Raw genomic sequence first — 19102 nt, forward strand, 5'->3', positions numbered from 1 at the left:
CGATTTTGCTCAGATAGCAAATAGCAAAGAGAGAAACAAATAATAATAAAATAAATTAAAAACTAAAAACAAAACAACTCAAGTGTCTCATTGCTCGACTCTCAAGTGGCCTGTGTGATTTGCTGATTAGTGTGTGCACAGTGTACATACTTATGTCGCACACTGTGCTTAAGGCGCTGATAAACAAAATGGGAAACACCGTTTTTGCTTGCTTTGTTGTTTTTGTTTAATAACCCTTCGGATTGGAGAAATTCATTAAAGTTTCATCACATAAATAAGTTGCTAAATGAGATCAAACATACATATACATATATATATATATAAAAGTATCTTAAGTGTATACACTGAGAGAAATGAAATACCAAACAATTTTCAATGACAACTTATTAAAACATAATTATAACTATGCTAGTCAATTTGTATGATAATGTGTGTGTGTGTGTGTGAGTATATCTTACAGACATAAAACAGATAATCCGTAATCCGCGTCACTAGCTTTACTCCGATAAATGTTTCTAATCAAATAACCAGCACTGTAGCTGCTCGCCCTCCATAAAGCTAGCTAGACTTAATAATTGTTCTTTTTTTTTGTTTAGTTTTTTGCGCTATATGCGGGCAAATGTCTGGGGATCGTAAGCGATTGTAATAATATTAACATGCGTATAAATATGCAATTAGTTCTTGTTTTTCATCATAATAAATACTTATAAATAGTTGCTTGGTTTCCTTGTCTTTTTGTTTTTTATCTGTTCAACTTTTGTCATATTTTTTCTTAACATGCTCGTGTGTAATTTTGGTATTCGAACGCAATACAATACATACTAAACAAGAGAAGTTTTAAAAACTTGCGCCCTACACGAACGCTTAACATTTCGTACACATTTTTGTGTGGTTTTCTTAGCCGTCACGGGGGAATGCATAAAATGCATTTTCCCCCCATGAACAAATCAGTCTGAGCAATTACAATTCAAATGTGCCTGCGAATTACATATGCAAACATGTTTAAACAGGGGGCTGTTCTTTGCCCTGGGGTGGAGGGCAACGTTCAGAACGCTTTTTATAGCTTTTAGCTGCGTTTTGAACAACCAATTGGCACAATTTCTACTGACATTAATAGAACACTGAAGAAAGTAATTCCGAGTTAATATGAGAGAGAAAGGAACAAACGCAAGTTAAATAATTTCAAATCAGAATTGGCAAACAATTTCGAAAATTTTTGTTGTTGACTTGGTCGAAGCTTTGAAGCCAGTGCCTTGGGCCTGGTTAAGTTCCATATTTCATTGGGCCACACACACATTAGGTGCAACAGTGGTGTCCGTTCTTAACGTAATAGTTGTGCATGGCAACGGTGCCGTTTTTGCTGTAACTGCCGCCGCCGCCATTGTATTGTGTACTTGCGTTGCCGGCGCCATTTAAGAAGCTGGCGCTGCCGTTACTGCCGTTACTGCTGGTCGCAGTCGCAGTTGCCGTTGCAGTTGCAGTGCCATTGTCATTACTGGTGGCCGCATCGAATGCCTTGATGTGATTCTGTATGATTTTACACGTAAATTGTCGATGCTGGCCCGGTTCCTATGCAAAAACAAAATAAAATCAAAATCAAATTAGTAATTGGCCTCCATATACCTTCCATACATATGCATACATACTTGTGTGAGTGTGTGTGTGTGTGTGCTTGTGTGTTGTGTGTGCGTGTGTGTCAGTATTTGCGTTTGCGTATGTTTTTACCTACCTTTGGCTGTATGGGAAAACAACACCAGAGTATAAACGCTATGAAGGCCACCAGTGTGCCCACAAGCAATATGAAATCCTCGATGGTCTGATATGAGCATAGAAGATGAAAATCAATTATAAATTCGATTAGTGTTGTCTGGCAGCACTGTGTGTGTGTGTGCGTTCCTGTTGTTGTTGTTGTTGTTCCTACTTACCGGCTCTTCGCCAAGCAGCACGTGATTTATCAAATAGACGAAATCATCAAATGGTGTCATTGTGAATGCCGAAAACGCAGTCCAAATTCAGCTTGCAGTTTGTTTAGATCCGGGTTTTTCTTTATTTTATTTTTTTTTTGACTACTGCTGCAGCTGCTGGGCGTTTTCTTCAAGATTCGGTTTATTACATGCACAGCAATAACGTTAACATGGCGCTGGCACTGCAACACTATCACAAAAACAAATACTTAAAATAAAAATTCGCAACCTTGCACAAAATTATGTGTTAAACGCAGCTGCAGCGGCAGCACAGGCACAGCGCTTTGTGATGGGCATGGCGCGGTTTAAGCTTAGAATATCGATAGTATCGAAATTATTTCAGTGTTATCAGTGTTGAGTCGTTTTGATATATCGATGTGTAAGATTTACTGAAATAACGAGCTAAATATACCAAAGTGAGGTCATTTGAACGGCATCGATAAACATGTTGCATATCAAAAGCTAATCAAGCTGAAAACATCATTTCAAATTGTTTTGAAATAAGCATAGCTGAGCCAGCATCGATACAGTGGTGGGTATCGATAGGCAAACAGCTGTTAACGGCAATGCCGCTTATCAGTCAATTGTCATCACTAGCATAATTTTAAAGGTGTTTGTGTTTTCGATTTATCAAGCCGCATATATTTTTATAATTTCAAGTGAAATATGGTGAAAGTTGCCAAAGCGCGCAGCAAGGAGCGCGCCATGCGCAGCGAGAATGATACGGTGGCCCAGACCAGCGATGACGACATCAAATCGAAGTTAGCAAAATCAAAGACAATCAAGAAGCATTCAGAAGCCGTAAATCGCAAAAAGAGCAAAACGCGCAAGCGAAAAATAGCACGCGATAGCTCCAGCTCCAGCTCCTCCTCCAGCGGCAGCAGCAGCAGCAGCAGTAGCAGCAGCAATAGTCGCAGCAGCAGTAGTCGCAGCAGCAATAGCAGCGACAGCAGCGAAGCCTCTAAATCTGTCGGTGACAACAAACGCGCCAAAAAAACGAAAGTGCTCAAGGACGCAACGCCCAAACGAGAAAAACCACAGCAACAACAACGGGAGCCTGCTGCGGTGGAGAGCAAAGTGCAAGAGCAGCGCTCCAAATGGGACAGTCCTGAACGCAGCGGCGCCAGCCAGCGACACGGTTCCGGCAAAAACACAAACAAAGCCCGCAAGCGAAGTCGCAGTCGCGAACGTGAGCGAGAGCGGGAGCGGGAACGCGAGAGGGACAGAGACAGGGAGCGGGATCGTGACCGTGAACGTGACAATCAAGTGCGTCGCGGACGCGAAAGGGAACGGGAACGCGATAGAGATCTAGAGCGCAGCAAGGATCGCCGTCAGCAGCAGCAGCAGCAGCGTATGCGCAGCAACGAGCGTCGGGAGCGACCACGTCGCTCGCCCGTCGATTCACATCGGTAAGTAGAAGAAGACTTAAGAGTGCGACACTTACCTTAACATTTACGTCCCATGCAGGCGCAGCAGAAGCCACAGCCGCAGTCCACGGGAGCGTTCCTATAGAGGCGGCGGTGGACCGCGTCGCCACCAGCAGCAGCAGCGTCGCAATGACAATCGCAACCGGGACGAGGAGCACTTTGAGTGGGGCAAGCCAAATGACAAGGACAAGCCGCCGGCGTCCAATGATGATGAGCCGCTCGACAAGGAGAAACCCAATTTTGGACTGAGTGGTGCCCTCACCGAGGACACCAACAAAGTGAACGGTGTTGTCGTCAAATACTCGGAGCCGCCGGAGGCGCGCAAGCCCAAACGTCGCTGGCGTCTGTATCCCTTCAAGGGTGAGACGGCGCTGCCCACGCTTCACATACATCGACAGAGCTGTTTTCTGGTGGGACGCGATCGCAAAGTGGTCGACCTGGCGGTCGATCATCCCAGCTGCTCCAAGCAGCATGCAGCACTCCAATACCGTCTGGTGCCTTTCGCACGCGATGACGGCAGTCAGGGCAAACGGGTGCGTTTATATCTAATCGATTTGGAGTCGGCAAATGGCACGTTTCTCAACAACAAGAAAATCGATGGACGCAAATACTATGAACTGATGGAGAAGGATGTCATCAAGTTTGGCTTTAGCTCGCGCGAATATGTGCTGCTGCATGAGAACAGCAAGGAGGACCAGGAAGATGACGATGTGCATATCAAAGACGAGCCGGCCGAGACATTTGACCCAGAAGCCGAGCAGAGCAATGCGCAAATATGAAAGAGAGGCAGATAATATGCTCACTCGCTTTCTCTCTCTCTCTCACACACACACACACACACACACACACACACATACATACACACACACACGCACAGACACTGTTCTTAAGCTAAGTTCAATTGTATACTAAACTATGTATGTTCAAATCAATGTGTCTCCCCTCCACCTTACCCCACCCGCACCGCCTCCCCCCATCCAAATGTGTGTGTTTTGTCCATTTGTCTATGTCCAAAATGCGGCACGTTTTCGCGTGCAACAACTGCCAACATTGAAATACAAGCCAGAATTGTGTACTTCCTCATCAAATTGCGATGAACTATTTTTTGAGTTTTGAGTTGCGACAGCTCCAACTAGCTTTGACTCGAGCAGTGAACCGTCACGTCTACAGCTTAACGCAACATGCATGGGCGTGCCATCATCTGGAGCTGCATCTGCATTGGCATTTGCCTTGTCCACGTCTATGCCGTGCCAGCGGCCAGGCCGCGTCGCCAGGTGGTGCAGCCCTTGTGGCTAATGCGGCCCGATTTGCTGCCCACCTCACAGGCGGCAAGGGTGAGCGTGACGCCGCAGAAGCTACAGGAAACGGCCGACATACGTGCCAGCATACAAAAGGCTGTCAATGAGGGCACCTACATGGTGGCCGCCAGTCCGCAGCAGGTGAGTGCTGCAAATGACAGCAGCAACAGTCGCTAATAGGAAAAGCAAGCTTCAATCTCTTGTATCCGCATGTCAAAGTTAACAAGCACTTTTGTCGACTTTTGCATATACTTGCGAGGCAGTTTATCAAGGTGTTAAGTATTTGACCTGAAGCTAGAATTGCAGTGCTGCCACCTGGCCTAGCTTTGCACATCTGGCAGCACCGATTCTTCATTTAATTGCCAGTCAGTCTTTGACATATTCTCAATTGTCTCCGATTTTGTCAGTTCAAAGACAATTTCACAAATACTCGCACCAACTGAGCCTGCCAAACGTGGCGTTGCCATACTTGTCTAAAAAGAGTGCAGCTTGTTATTAGCAGGAACTTTGCAATGCACTTAATCTAACGGACTAATTTACCTCAGGTTAAACTTTATGCTTTCCAAAAATCTTTAAAATGGTTCTATATAATTGAATTTAAAATGTTACTAGGGAAAACAATTTTCCATTTCTACTCTGATATTCGACTTGTACGTGAAGTAGTTAAGACTTTCTAGGACAGCTACTTGATATGGTAATCCGATCGGGCTGGTATCTATTTATACGCTGTCTGCAGTCAAAACTGCATATTAAAAGAAAATTATCAAATTATTTAAAGGCTGTTTTTTAAGCCGAAAGTCTTGGTAGATACAGTTTTTTTCGGCAACTGACGAAAAAGAAACGTGGCTCGCACCAAAATGAATCTAGCCTTAGCTTAAAAATATATCCTACTCTTAAGGTAATGCAAACTCTATCCGATCCATAAGATTCGAATAGAATCAATCTTGCAAAGAGATGGAAGAGATATTGTTATCAAATCCGCAATCCTTTTAAGCATATTTCGTGACATTATAAACAATGCCAACTCTTCCAGTTCCTGACTGCGCTGGGCCAAGTGAACAGCCCTGGAGCACCTGGTAGCCCATTCCCGATGCCCGTGCTGCCCGCTTTCACGCTGCCAAATGCGACTTGGTGGCGAGCGCGTATGTTTTTTGCCTGAAATTGCGCTTTTATTCCGTTTCCAGTTATAATAAATAATGCCAATTAGTTTAGAGACATCCGAAACTCCGAGGATTCGCCGCCATCAGCGACCGAACAGATGCGGCAATTTCAAAAGTTTACGCGCCTTGAGAAGCTGCAACAAAAAAACAATTTGCATTAACCGGAAATTCATTTGGTTTTTATTTGGAAAAAAAAAAAAAAAAACTTAATCATGTAGTAATAATGAAATGTATACTTTATAGCATATGCAATTTTAACTATCAAACAATTTTCAACAGTTTCTCTTTTTTTTTTTCCTCTGGTATGTCATGAATGTGTTTTGTTTCTTTTTTTCATAGGGTATACACTTAGGGTATATCGCTGTACAAAATCTCATTTAACATTAGTTTTCTCTAGCACTAAACAAAAATGCTCTAAAATACATATATGTATATATATATATATATATATATATATATAGTATATCATATCATATCATGTGTACCAACATACTTATACGCGTGTGTAGCCTGTTTACTGCAAATCAAGAGGTATACATTAGTTTACTGCCTGTTGGAACTATAATTAGGCATTTATATATCGAACTATATGCATATATATGCATATATATTCATATATAATATATATATATGCATTAGGTTCTTGTGCGGCTTTACAATATTTTCATATAAGTATTATACTTTTGTTTGTTCCCTTAGCAATGAAAACTGACTTTAACAATATTCTCAAAAAAAACAGGTTTTTTAAACTATTATAATTCAAAAGTAAGAAGCTAACATCTGGCTGGCACTTGCAGAGAGCTTTATTCCCAGACAAACTGATCTAAAACCAAAGTCTAGCATTCGATCCTGCATATAGCCTCTATATATCTATATATATATATATTCTACGAGTCCTATATCGATCTTTATAAAAAATATTTAAACTTTACCACACAATAACACAAATATCTATGGATTCTATGTTATCTATTTTGTATATTGGTCCAACCAAATTTGGCTCTATATATATACATATATGTGTATATATATATATATTTTGTATAAGGCTTACGGAAACTTGTTCTTATTGATTTTGGTCTGGTTTATGTGTAAAAAACAAAGTTATTCGGCTTAACAACTTAATAAATATGGCTACTATATGTTGTACTAATCGGATCAAGTCTATTGCGTTTTATGTGCTAACTTTATGTATCAAAAAAGAAAAGCATCTGTACCAGGTTTCATTAACATAGTTTTCATAGAAATTAAATGGGCCTAAGCGTTACGATATATACTATGGATAAATTCTAGAACAAGGCTAAGAGAAGAAACGTAACAACAATTTCTGTAATATTCTATTTGTTATATAATATATGAGACTCTGATTAAGAGAAAATTAAGCTTAAGAACTGTGAACTTGGCTCGAGATAAACAGAGACAGACACTTAATATATATCTATAATAATTATAATGTCTGATATATGGTCATGGATTTTCTCCATTTATCAAGCAATAAATCAATAAAAAGAACCATCAACAAGCTCTCTGCAAGTTGCAAAACCAAAATTGATCGATCGACAATCGAATTGTTATCGAGTTAACGAGGCGCAGTTTTACACAGTTGTACAGTTATAAACAGTATTACAGTTGTATAGTATAACAGTTTTACAGTTTGACAGTATTACAGTATTACAGTATTACATTATAACACGCATGGATATTAATGCATTTCTTCTAGCTTAGGCTCACATTTGGCTTATATAAGAAAAACGGCTTTAAATACTAAAATTATTTACTTCTTTTATATTATTTTATTTGTTTATTTATTTATTATTATTATTTTGTTTGAATATAAGGCGTCTTTCAGATCCGTTTGCTTGCAGAAAGGGAAAAGGCAAAGGAGCAGACAGAGACAAATTTGTTGTCCAGATGAGGGAATGTTTTCAGCTCAGTTTTGTTGTTGTTGAAAATGTTCTCGGAATGCATTAAATATGAAATAAATGAACAACTAAACAATAATTAAGTGCAACTAACTTTGACTTAACTCAAGTCCGCTGACTAAATGCTAAACACAACATTGTGGCTAGTCTTATGGTTGCTTTGTTTTGGGGCTTTGCTTTTTGGAATGAAACTATTTTTGTTTTTCTTTCTTGTATATAATGCTAAGGTTAGCTTAACATGATCATAAATGGAGTTGTATATGAGCGAAAAGCGATTTCTTATTACTCTTCTTTGTTTTAGCATAGCCATACATTATACATCCGAGACTGCAGGCCGCAAAGCTTCGAATCCGGCGTTCAATTTTAATCAAATAACTTAACTAATTCCGAAAAAATATTATTATTATTATTATATTAATATTAAGCTGGCCGGCTTGAGATCTGTGCATAATAGGTATAATAACAAGTACAAGTTATTGACAACAACAAATCAACTTGTAATTCGCAACAAGTTTTAGGTACGAGCGAGCAAGAGCCTAGAGTCGATAGCAAAGTCTGCTGTTTGATAGAATCCTGCTCATATCTTGTCTTTCGACAATTATCTACATATATAAATATAAGAAAACTAACATGGACCTTGAGCCGACTAGCTTAGTATTAGTATTTAAAAAAAACCATTCCTATAATATGCAAAAAGAAACCAACTTAAAAATCATACAAAATAGTTCAACATTTAAGTCTAAGCTTTGACAAATTTGTTAAACATTTGAATCTTGAGCCGGATTCGAAGTTCTTTGCCGCGACTGGTTCCACGCGTGAACCGTGAACCAGGCGACGAGTTGCGACTGGTTCCGCGCGTGAACCGTGAACCGTGAACCAGCAACAAGTCTTTTGCGGCTGTGCAGCCCCGTATATAATAGATACAAATACATACATACAAGCCATGATTACAACGAATCTACATATACACTAAAAACTAGAAGCTATATGCTTTATATATATATATATACATATATATATATATAGGTATATATACTAGATTATGCTTAACAAAAATTAAAAAAAAAGAACAAGACGCGGCCTGCATCAATGGATCCACCCAAATATCGTGCTAAATAATAATTGCAGTATTAAGAAAGAAGAGAAGATGATTAAATGAAAGTAAAATAGAGAATGCAACGAACGACAAGTTGTGCGACTGGCTGCACTATGTTCCATCTAAAACAAGTTCCATATTATAATCCAGATTGTCGTTGTTCTTGTTTATTGTTGTTGATGTATTCATGTTGTTGTTGATGTTGCTGATGTTGCTGTTGCTTTTGTTGCTGTTGCTTTTGCTGTTGCTGCTGATGTTTTCGAGTGTTGTCTCTGGCCAATACACTACACATTTAGCATGATAGGTTAGGCAACCCCATATTGGATATATTCTTATCTAACCTCATCGATATCCTCGCCCTCCGACGAGCTGCGTATGGTATTATACTGCGAGTTCCGGCTGCGCAGCATTCGAAGGAAGCTGCCGACGGCGAATATGGTGCGCCGATGTCGATGGAATATACCCTGGTATAAGGCCTCTCGTAATGTCTTTCGATCTTCAACGTCCACCGATGACGTCAATGATGTTTGATGCGGCAAACGTGCTGCAAATAAATACACCATTAATTAATAATAATAAAAAATACACACACTAAACAAACGCACACACACACACACACGCACACACACACACATGCGATAAGGCAAGACGATCGTTAAAAAGAATTAAAAAATGAAAATATAAAAATTTAAAAACGGGCACTCTCCACAGTTTCTTGGCGTCTAACCGAAAGCCCCGACTCGAACATTTTGTTTTCAAATGTTTCGCAGATCAATTTTCGCAAGCTGTGTGTGTGCGTGTGTGTGTGTGTGTGTGCGTGTGTGTGTGTGTTTTAGATCAGTTTTCATGGAAAAATCAATTCAAGCCACATGACATTTGAGCTACCCGAGAGAACGTCATATATGTATGTACATATAAAAAACATTGTGTAAACTACAGTGAGGACACGCAAAAACGGAAACGAAGCCTGCCTCAAAAACTCAGCACTTCGATGGGCGTGCCCTTTCCTCAGCCCAGGCGAATTAAAGCTGGCAATTCGGAAACTAAATTTTCCGATCTGTAACACAATTTTCGAGTTATGCCCCAAAAACCTAATCAATCAATCGATATTTATCGATAATATGCTGTTAAACACTTATCGTTTAGTTATCGATAATATGCTGTTTCAGACTTATCGTTTAGTTATTGATAATATGTTGTCAAACACTTATCGTTTAGTTATCGATAATATGTTGTTTAACACTATTAAATTTCAGCTTGTTATAGTTAAGTTCGTATCCCTCAAGTGCCATCAAATTGTTATTGCTAGCTTAGTTCAAACAGGTGGCAACGCTGTCATCACATTTTATATATATTTAAGAGGTGGTTAAACTTAGCTTCCAATTGGTTAATGGCAAAGCGTCTGATCAAATTAGCTCAAACTGTTTAAGGCTAATTGTAGCTCTGGCCGATCTAAAAGCAGAGTTGCCACCTTTCTTTCCCAATGTAGTTGCCAAACTTGCAAAAAATGCGTAAATTTAACATGAACTTTACAAGGAACCCCACAAAATGTGCCTCCGACTTGTTGGTTGCTAAAACCGAATTGGTTTGGTGCGTGCTTTGTGTTTGCGGCACTGCAAACGTTTACTTTGCCGAAATTTCTAAGTTTCTTAGAAGAGTTTACGTGCTGTAAAGCTGGCGGCTAATAAAATTGCCAGCGCTGTTGTCACATTTAACACAAATATTTGGCTAACGAAGCAACGCATAAAAATCTATTTTATTTGTTTAGTGATAAAACGAGCGTAAAAGTCAAAGGTTCAAACTGGCTAACAAAATAGACAACATATTTTTTAGTTCCTGCAGTCGCTGTGCTATTTGTTCTACTGTACTTTAGCTCATGTGCGTATTGATAATTATACCCTGAGCCCATTAAAAATGTGTAAAAAGGGTGTTATGTTTTTGTGCAAATGTAGGTAACAGGCGAAAGGAAGCATCTCCGAATATATATATACATATATATTTGATCAGGACAATAAGCTGAGGGGATCTAGCTGTATCTCTGTCTCTGCCTGTGTGCATAAAACTAGAAAATAGACTTGACTTTTGAAATATATATATACACATATTCTTATATATTATACGCAGAGCGATTTGATAAGTTTTTTTGTTTTGATAATATCGATGTATATCGATAAATAATCTTTAAAATTTAGCACCTAAATTAAATTCTTGTATAGTACACACAGATATATTCCACTTAAGGATTAAAAGCGCAGCCGCTGCGTAAAGTGCGCAGCGTGAGGGCGTGTGTGTATGTGTCTGTGTACGTAAATGTGCCTGTGTGCGTGTCTGTGATTGTGTGCATTGTGCACACATGTATAGAAAAAAGCTAGAATGTTCGCTGCGACAGCATCGGCTTGTTACTGTGTTCAGGGTATCTCCTAGTCGGGCATTCTCTCTGATCAAGGCACGCCTACTTGTGTGTGTGTTTTTTTTTTAATTTTCTTCTTTATAGGCGCTGGCTTGTTTGCGTTTACCTTGAACATAGCTGGGGCCTAGGAACGGGGTTTGTTCAATTCATATGCACACACAATTTGTATATACATACATACATACACAAATACATACATATAGTATATATATATTCTTGAAACTTACCCGCGATGGGCGATTTTGGCGACTTGAGCGAGTACTCATCCAGATTCTTGCCGCCCAAATCGAGTTTGAGCACCTTTTTGGTCAGCTGCTGTGTGGCCGCCTCCATGTTGCTGCATTTCTCGATTTTGATGTCCACATTGCGCTGGCTAACGGCGCTTTTGGTGGGCGCGGCTGCAGCAGAGGCTGCTGCTGCTGCTGCTGCTGCTGCTGCTGTTGTTACTGTTACTGTTGTTGTTGGTGTTGTTGATGTGCCTGTTGCTTTGGCGGCATCGGCGTCGCTTGCATCTGACATGTTGTCGTTGTTGTTGTTGTTGCTGCTGTCGCGCTTATCAATATGCTTTTTGCTGCTGCTGCTGTTGATGTTGTTGTTGTTGTTGTTGTTGTTGTTATTATTTGAATTGGAGGTCGCAGCTTGTGTATCGCTGGCACTTGCGGCCGCTAATGCTGCAAATTGAACGCTGCTGCCGCTGCTATTGGCGTTCGCTGATGTCGTCGTCGTCGCTGCTGGCGTTGGCAGCGCTGCGTCGCTAATAGTTGTTGTTGTTGTTGTTGTTGTTATTGCTGTTATTTGAACGTCGGCAGCAGCCGCAACCATTGTTCGAGCGCCTCGCCAAATACGCAATAGTTTGGCTCAAAAGCCGTTTTATATTTTGTTCTAGCCGTTATGAGCTGCCGCCTGCTGTTGTTTTTGTTGTTGTTGTTGTTGTTGTTGGTGTTGTTATTGTAGCTGTTGTTGTCGTTTTTGTTATTGTGATTATTGTTGCTTCTGGTCGTTGTTTGTCTGCCTTTTGCATATAAAAAACAAAAAAAAAAAATACGATTTCCGATGACGTGCGCGTTTTTGCTTTGTTCAGCGTTTATTTTGTTGTCTATTTTTGCTGCTTGTTTGTTTGTTTTTTTTGTTGGTTTTTTTTTTTTGTTGGTTGTTGGCAATTAATTGCAGTTGTTGATGCCGCTGCTGCTGCTGCTATCGCGTATTACAGTTGTATTATGTTGGTGGTTCGGTTTCGTTGGGTGTTTGCACAATCGCCGGCAATATCCAAATTGGCGCCATAAAGCGCCACCTGTTGCGTGTAGTCCGTGAGCGTAATGAGCGGCAGACTGTTATCGCGCAAACTCAATTGGCTGAAGTTATCGATAATTTCGTACAGCTTGCGTTGCTGCTGCTGCTGGCGTTGATCGATTGGCGCTGTTAAAGCGCTGTTAGTGCTGCTGCTGCGATCGCTGCTGTTGCTGTTGTTGCTGCTACTCTCAATATTATTGTTGCTATTCTCACCACACTGCCTTACATAATCACACATGTCCGTTTCGGCGCGCAGCACTGGCGTTATGTGCACGCTTATGGCATCTGTTGTGCAGCCCTGGTCAAGCAATGTCTGGCAACGCTCGCGCTGGCGCAAATTCTTAAAAAATTCACTCAATTGCTGCTGCTGATCAACTGTTTGCTGCTGCGGCCAGGCTTCCAATGAGAAGCGTCGCTGCCTGTGGCGCTGCTGCTGCTGTTGCTGTTGCTGCTGCTGCTGCTGCTGATGCTTTATTGCATTACGCTGTCCAATCGATTGCAGGTACTTGATGTTGGCATGCAACCCCCGTTCGTAGTAGCCACTGGCGAGTTGCAAATATGTAGACAGATCGATGCGACGATGTCGCTGCTGCCGTTGTAGGCTTTCCACCTTTGCCGTATTAATATTTAAAACACACTGCTCATATTTGCTGCTGGTGCTGCCGCCGCGTTGGTCACGTTGTTGCCATTTGTGGTTGCCATCATTGCACGTCCTCGTGCCCGTTCCAATTGCCCCCCTCTTGCCGGCGCCGCTGTCGCCGCCGCCGACGCCGCTGCGTCAGTTTAAATGCCGCTCGACAAGCGCCTTCAGTTGGGCGCTGCTGTGGGCGCTCCTGATGCGACGCAGCGTATCGTTGTAGGTGTCGTCCGGTGGCTCAGCCGAGCAAATCGTTTGCCGGCCACGGGGTGCATACGTATTGTCGAATCTGTAATTAGGCCCGGCCATAAAAGTGGCGCGTTGGCGGTAGGGGAGGGGAGGGGAGGGTAGGGTATGGGAGGGAGGCCGAAACATTAATTACAACAATGCCGAGCACTAAACGTATTCACGTACGACTGAACAAACAGGCAAACAAATGAAATAAATAACAAAATGAAACAAACGAGCATACGGAATCCAAGGGGGGATGGGGGAATGGCAGGATGGGGGGATGGGGGATGGGAGGATGGGCTAATAAAATCAAACAACGATTTCCACACAAGCACGCAAAATGCCACTGTACAGCTTATTTACTTATCGTTATCGTTATCGTTTATGGGCAATGTCAACAAGTGAGGTTAAGTGCGACGCGGAAGTGGCTCCTTTTCTTTTTCCTTTTTTTTTCTTCTTCTCTTTTTCTCTTTCTGGTTTTCCTTTGGAAATACCTTTGGCAAAGGTTACCCCGGGCTGAACTCAGTGTTTGATAAAATCAATAGAAAAACTAATGAAAGTAAAACAAGATGATGGATGGGACTGTACTTCATTATTTGCAGGCTGAGAGCTAAGCTTCTTGGCTGCCTAATTTATTAGCTTAGTCTCGAAATTCGGAGAGCATTGATAGCCAAAAGTTAATATTAAACAGGTGCCAGCTGAAAAGCATGAAAATATTTACTCAAAAATCGATGCTAGCTCCGTTTCACGAAAACGAATCAACTCTGGGTAGAGCTAGGAAGTTTTCTTTTCGGTATAATCTATGACCCTTACCTCGATTCTTTTTCTGAAGTATCAGATTGATTATAAGATTGGATTACAGGATTTGTGTACTTAAGGATAGAGCTCAGCTGTTCAGTAAAATACTCAGCTTATTCTTGATATTATTAGAATAGGCAATAAGAGATAGTATGGAATAAAATGGAATGGAATATACAAAAATAGAACGATTTGATATTAAGGAAGTATTTTACGATGTGGATTTCCTTTCTATTCCCTTAAGTAGTCAATTAGTTTTGTTAATTAAAATCGAATAGAAAGGAGATCTTCCTGCCAGAAAATGTGCCGCTGCATCACAAGGAATTCCCCTCCTTCGATTACAATCAAGACTCAGATTGCGATATCTCGAGAATAAACTGTGTATATTTCCGCTTTGAGCGTCATTATGGACTATTTTATGATGCCAGCATAAGTGGACATTTTGGGATATTCCGAATATATATTTTGCTGCACTATCAGCATTTAAATGTGGATAAACCCAATGTAGAATGTTGGCCCCGCCTTCTCGCTTCGCTAACCAACACACAGCACACCATGTGCCAACGCTTATCAACACTGACGTCAGACGAGCTGGTGGTGTGAGAGGTTGAGAGGGCGGGGTCACCGGGGAGGGATGGACGGAGGGGCTGGCAAAGGGCACGAAACTCGAGCTGAAGATGTGTCGGAAATTTCACGTCAACCGCATTGCCGTATTGCCAGGGTGGGGCGAACGGCCTATACACATTTATGACACCAACTGTCATCCACACCCCACACACACACACACACACATACGCAGAGTCATTAAAATTAGTGTTGTGTACCTTGGAAAATAGTGCACATGGGCGGGCAACTCGGCACGGAATTGAGCACAGGGCGAGGCAAAGTTTGGACGCTGGAGGCGACTGCGTGCCCGACGCTGACGCACGAGACGTTGCCGCAGCGGCAGGTGGCAGCTGCGACTCGGCGGCAGCGACGATTGCTGCAGCTTAAAGTCGCGATAATGATTGGCCACCTCGTGCTGTTGGCGCTCGAAGCGAAAGCATTTTGTGTTAAAAATGCGTCGCATGCTCAGATCCGGCGCAAACTTATCGCCCACGCGCAGCGGCAGGCCCACAACTGCCAGATCGGACATCGGACTATAGCAATACTATATATATATATATATATGTATATCGACTAAATCACGCGCGCCTGCTGCCCGGCCGAACCGTTTGGATGTAGCCAACAAAGCAAACTACAGACTTGACATTGATGGGCTCCAACCCAGAGCAACTAATCATAACCTCTAGCTTCTAACCAGCTGGATATTGGGGGTTGGGCTGTGGAAATTATGTACAAACATTTGTATTTGCATTGATTGGATACAACAAAACAAAATCACAATATTTCTGTCTGGCAACAATTTGCGGTTATTTGTTATCACGTCAGTCAGCGATTTGTAGAGGACCCCTCGATGTCAAGAACCCCAGGAGCCCCAGTTCCCCTCTTATTCCACGCAAATGCTCGGCTAGTCGATACTTTGTAAACTGACTTGATCGAATAACTGAGACGTAAAAATACCATATGTCATTAAGAAAATAAACGCTAAGAACGTTTTATCGAAAAAGCTAAAGATCGATATTTATCGAATTGGAAAAGAATAACTGCAGCTATCGGAAATCGAAAGTTGAATTGATATTTGAGTTGAGTTGAGTTGAATTTTGAGTTTTTAGCTACTTTAATTTGTAGAATTCGCGCCAAATAAGCCTTGCTTATGATAATTATCGATTTGTGGCTACGTAGAGTTATCGATTATTTGAAACAGAGCTGCATTTGATATACAATTATTAAAATTCCCAGTTTGAGCTGCATACAAACTGTTCCTTTATACAGCTAGACAGTCAGATCTATTTGAATCAAGAATATATATACAGCAAACGTTGAATTAAAGAATTTTTTCTACTTGAAGAGACTACTCAATTAATACACCCTCTGCCTCTGAGTACAGGGTATGAGAACAGTTGTTTAGGTAGGTGCTCAGCCTGTGCCTTTGCCAATAGTCAAATTAGTCGTTTTCATGTCGTTAACTATTGTAACTGGTACATCCCATCCATACCTACAATTGCTCCTCCCTCCCCCCGCCCCCCTTCCACCCCCTTGGTTCGTTACGTTTTTTTTTTGGGGGGGCCCATTTGCATGTTTCTTTTGGCGCGTCAGCAACAATAAGCCAAACAATGTTATTCAAATGCAAAACAAATATCGTCAACAAATAACTGCTATAAAAGGCAAATAATGTTCGGTAAGCCCGCACTTCAGTTGCGCTATAAATCATTACGAAACAGACTGTGCCCCCGATCTGGGAACATTCCGGGAACAATCGAGTGCATACCCGAGGCGCTTCAATCAATTGGCCTCGACTTAATTGAGCTGCGGGCTGATAACAGGCAAATAAAATTCCATTTGGCATTTCAAAACAGTCTCTAATTACAATTTAAAGGCAGATTCCATATATATATAACTGTATATAAACATACATATGCATAAACATATGTGTGTGTGTGTGTGTGTACGTTATAATTGGAAAGAGCGTTGTGCGTTTTAGTTTCGGGTCTTCATTAGGCCTTGTGTCAATATTTATATAAATTTGCGTTCTGATAAGTTTTTATTAATGGATATCTTTTGCTTCCTTTGAGCATTGAGTATGTGCGCTTCAGTCTCGCCTTAACAGCGTCACTTTAACAGTTCGCACACTTAACATTTACTGTTACGTTATCTGAAGAGTCATTATTCACATTTACGATAACAGCGAACTTAACACTAAGGTTTACGCTATGTTATGAGCAATTAATCAAATTTTCGATAATAGCGTTACTTTAACAGTGCGAGCTTGACAGCCAAGTTAGCGCCATGTTACGCTGCGTAAATGAAACAGCGATTTTAAAGCTCTAATATGACCGCATAAACTAACAGTAAATGTGGCTTAAAGTTGTCCTGTTAATATGAATACTAGTTTAAGTAGTACTTTATTTATTTTATGTGCCACAAACGCGCTGCAAAAGCTGCTTAAGCTTTATTTATAGCATTGTGTGAATGTGTTCTAAGCACTAACAGCATCTCTTTGGCACGAGGACTTTTTAAGAGCTCTAATGAGGGCAGCTAATTGGACAACTAATTGGACAGTAATATAAAACGCGTCATCACGACCTTGAGCAGCGCTTTGCAGCTATGCTATTTATGTTAAATGAGCCACTTTAACATTAACATTAACTGCGTCACTCTAACATCTCGACCTTGAAAAGCGCTTTACCACTTATGTATGTTAGGTAAGTGCTGTACGGCTTAACGTTGTCAAGTTGGATAAGCATTAAAAAGGCATTACGAAAAGCTGTTCATAATTTGTTGCATTATTGATATGCCAATATGCCAATTGAGATTGATATGCAGGCACTTTAGAGGCACATCAGTCAAGGGTTTGAATAGTATATATGTATATATAGAATTGTGGGGCGAGCGGATGATTTATTTCGAGTTCTGATGATGATATCAAGACATGCAATGCAATATCTATGTATATGTGCGCATCTAAATAACAGCTCACCCGCCGGACGGAAATAGAGGACATCGAATATATGAAATGGAATGGACGTCTGTTGTCTAACTGTCGTTGGCAAGTTTCGGTGGCGATTTGTTAATCAATCAGCGGAAGAACCAGGTGTGCTCATTCCCTACATAACCGTCTACTCTCTCATTAATTTACCGCAAATCAGCGCCATTTTACTTAGCGGGCATTTTATGAGTAATTGCTGCAGAAGACCCATTAAAACTGCAATTTGAGCTGGCCCCTGTCAAAGGGGATGAAAACAATGGATAGCGGAAGGGGCATGGTGGGGGGGGGGGGGGGTGTTGGTTGGGGCTATATCCTGCCCCAAGGCAAGTCCTGCATTTGATGCGGATATAAATAGTTAATAAAAATTTCACAAGAAATCCAACCTCATTTGCACAAATACGCAGGAAGTCGCTGTTTGTGTGCGTGCGTATGTATGTGTATGCATGTGGGTTTGTGTGTGTGTGTGTGTGTGTGTGTGTGTGTGCGTAGCAGTATCCATTTCAAGTAATTGCCATGCTTATTTGCTAGCAAGGACCCTCAAAGACAAGCGACTGGCGGAGGGGGAGCTGCAAAGCACATACACACATGCACACATGCGCACATGCACATGCACACATACATGCATGCATGTGCATCTATGTCGCGTGCGGTGCGCCTGAATGTAGGCAATGCGCGCAGCCACGTCCCACTTAAATGGCTTTAAAACTATGCACACAATTAAAAACAACCGTTAAGAGTTGTTGTCATCATGTTCAAGGAGCAGCATTAGAACGAGAAGGAGATGGGGCAAGAGCGAGTGAGCGAGCGAGCAGGAGAGAGTTTCGTCAAATGACACTGACAGCTAGCTGGCATGTGTGCGTGTGTGTGTGTGTGTGTATTTGACACACATACGTGAGCTTTTCCCTTTCACACAAACAACGTACACATACACACTCACGGACACTCTGGCTTGCATTACATTATAAGCAAATACAATCACAATCAGCAAAAGGTTTTCGCTCCACTATGACACAAAAGCCGCCGTGTTTTACTTGTTGTTGTCGCCGCATGTCTGTGTGACACACTTATTATGCCTTATCACTTACACACACACACACACACACACACACAAACACAGTATATGTATATACAATTTAAGTATAATTTTTCAACATAGCACGTTCAATAAACCGCTGCCGCTACGCAGGAAGCAGCCACTGACAGCAACGCCAACACAAACAACAACAACAACAACAACAACAACAACAACATCAACAGCAACAACAACAAGAACAACAACA

General features: G+C 41.3%; 5 protein-coding genes across 7 annotated transcripts; 2 read left to right on the top strand and 3 right to left on the bottom strand.

Moving 5' to 3' along the window:
* Positions 1–543: 543 nt before the first annotated feature.
* LOC135426875 (uncharacterized) lies at positions 544–2261 on the bottom strand. 2 transcript variants are annotated; one of them, XM_064680202.1, is made up of 3 exons: positions 1926–2261; positions 1730–1816; positions 544–1569 (listed from the first exon to the last, which is right to left on the bottom strand). In XM_064680202.1, exons 1-3 carry the CDS (start codon positions 1983–1985, stop codon positions 1297–1299), a joined length of 420 nt encoding a protein of 139 aa, XP_064536272.1. In that variant the 5' UTR covers positions 1986–2261; the 3' UTR covers positions 544–1296. The 2 variants fall into 2 exon arrangements, 1 of the variants encoding a protein (XP_064536272.1); XR_010435968.1 differs by having other exon boundaries at positions 1422–1569; positions 1647–1816; positions 1926–1988.
* A 293-nt stretch (positions 2262–2554) lies between these two features.
* LOC135426873 (uncharacterized) lies at positions 2555–4479 on the top strand. Its single transcript, XM_064680198.1, has 2 exons — positions 2555–3373; positions 3432–4479. Exons 1-2 carry the CDS (start codon positions 2631–2633, stop codon positions 4168–4170), a joined length of 1482 nt encoding a protein of 493 aa, XP_064536268.1. The 5' UTR covers positions 2555–2630; the 3' UTR covers positions 4171–4479.
* A 41-nt stretch (positions 4480–4520) lies between these two features.
* Positions 4521–6079, top strand: LOC135426876 (uncharacterized). The gene is made up of 3 exons (XM_064680203.1): positions 4521–4830; positions 5723–5831; positions 5897–6079. Exons 1-3 carry the CDS (start codon positions 4573–4575, stop codon positions 5899–5901), a joined length of 372 nt encoding a protein of 123 aa, XP_064536273.1. The 5' UTR covers positions 4521–4572; the 3' UTR covers positions 5902–6079.
* On the bottom strand, positions 5831–12277 carry LOC135426874 (uncharacterized protein DDB_G0284459). Of its 2 annotated transcripts, none has more exons than XM_064680200.1 (3): positions 11505–12277; positions 9209–9411; positions 5831–5983 (listed from the first exon to the last, which is right to left on the bottom strand). In XM_064680200.1, exons 1-3 carry the CDS (start codon positions 12097–12099, stop codon positions 5933–5935), a joined length of 849 nt encoding a protein of 282 aa, XP_064536270.1. In that variant the 5' UTR covers positions 12100–12277; the 3' UTR covers positions 5831–5932. The 2 variants fall into 2 exon arrangements, with proteins under 2 accessions (XP_064536270.1, XP_064536269.1); XM_064680199.1 differs by lacking the exon at positions 5831–5983 and adding an exon at positions 6100–9151 and having other exon boundaries at positions 11505–12275.
* Positions 12278–12332: 55 nt separating this feature from the next.
* Positions 12333–15798, bottom strand: LOC135426877 (putative uncharacterized protein DDB_G0271606). The gene is given in 2 exon segments (XM_064680204.1): positions 12333–13493; positions 15058–15798. Coding segments are annotated over 2 exon segments (1323 nt in total). The 5' UTR covers positions 15369–15798; the 3' UTR covers positions 12333–12481.
* Between the last annotated feature and the right edge of the window lie 3304 nt (positions 15799–19102).

This window comes from Drosophila montana, unplaced genomic scaffold (assembly GCF_035044405.1).
Source record: "Drosophila montana isolate Dmon_TW-CO22-7 unplaced genomic scaffold, ASM3504440v1 contig_2106_1, whole genome shotgun sequence".
Classification (NCBI taxonomy): Eukaryota; Metazoa; Arthropoda; class Insecta; order Diptera; family Drosophilidae; genus Drosophila; species Drosophila montana.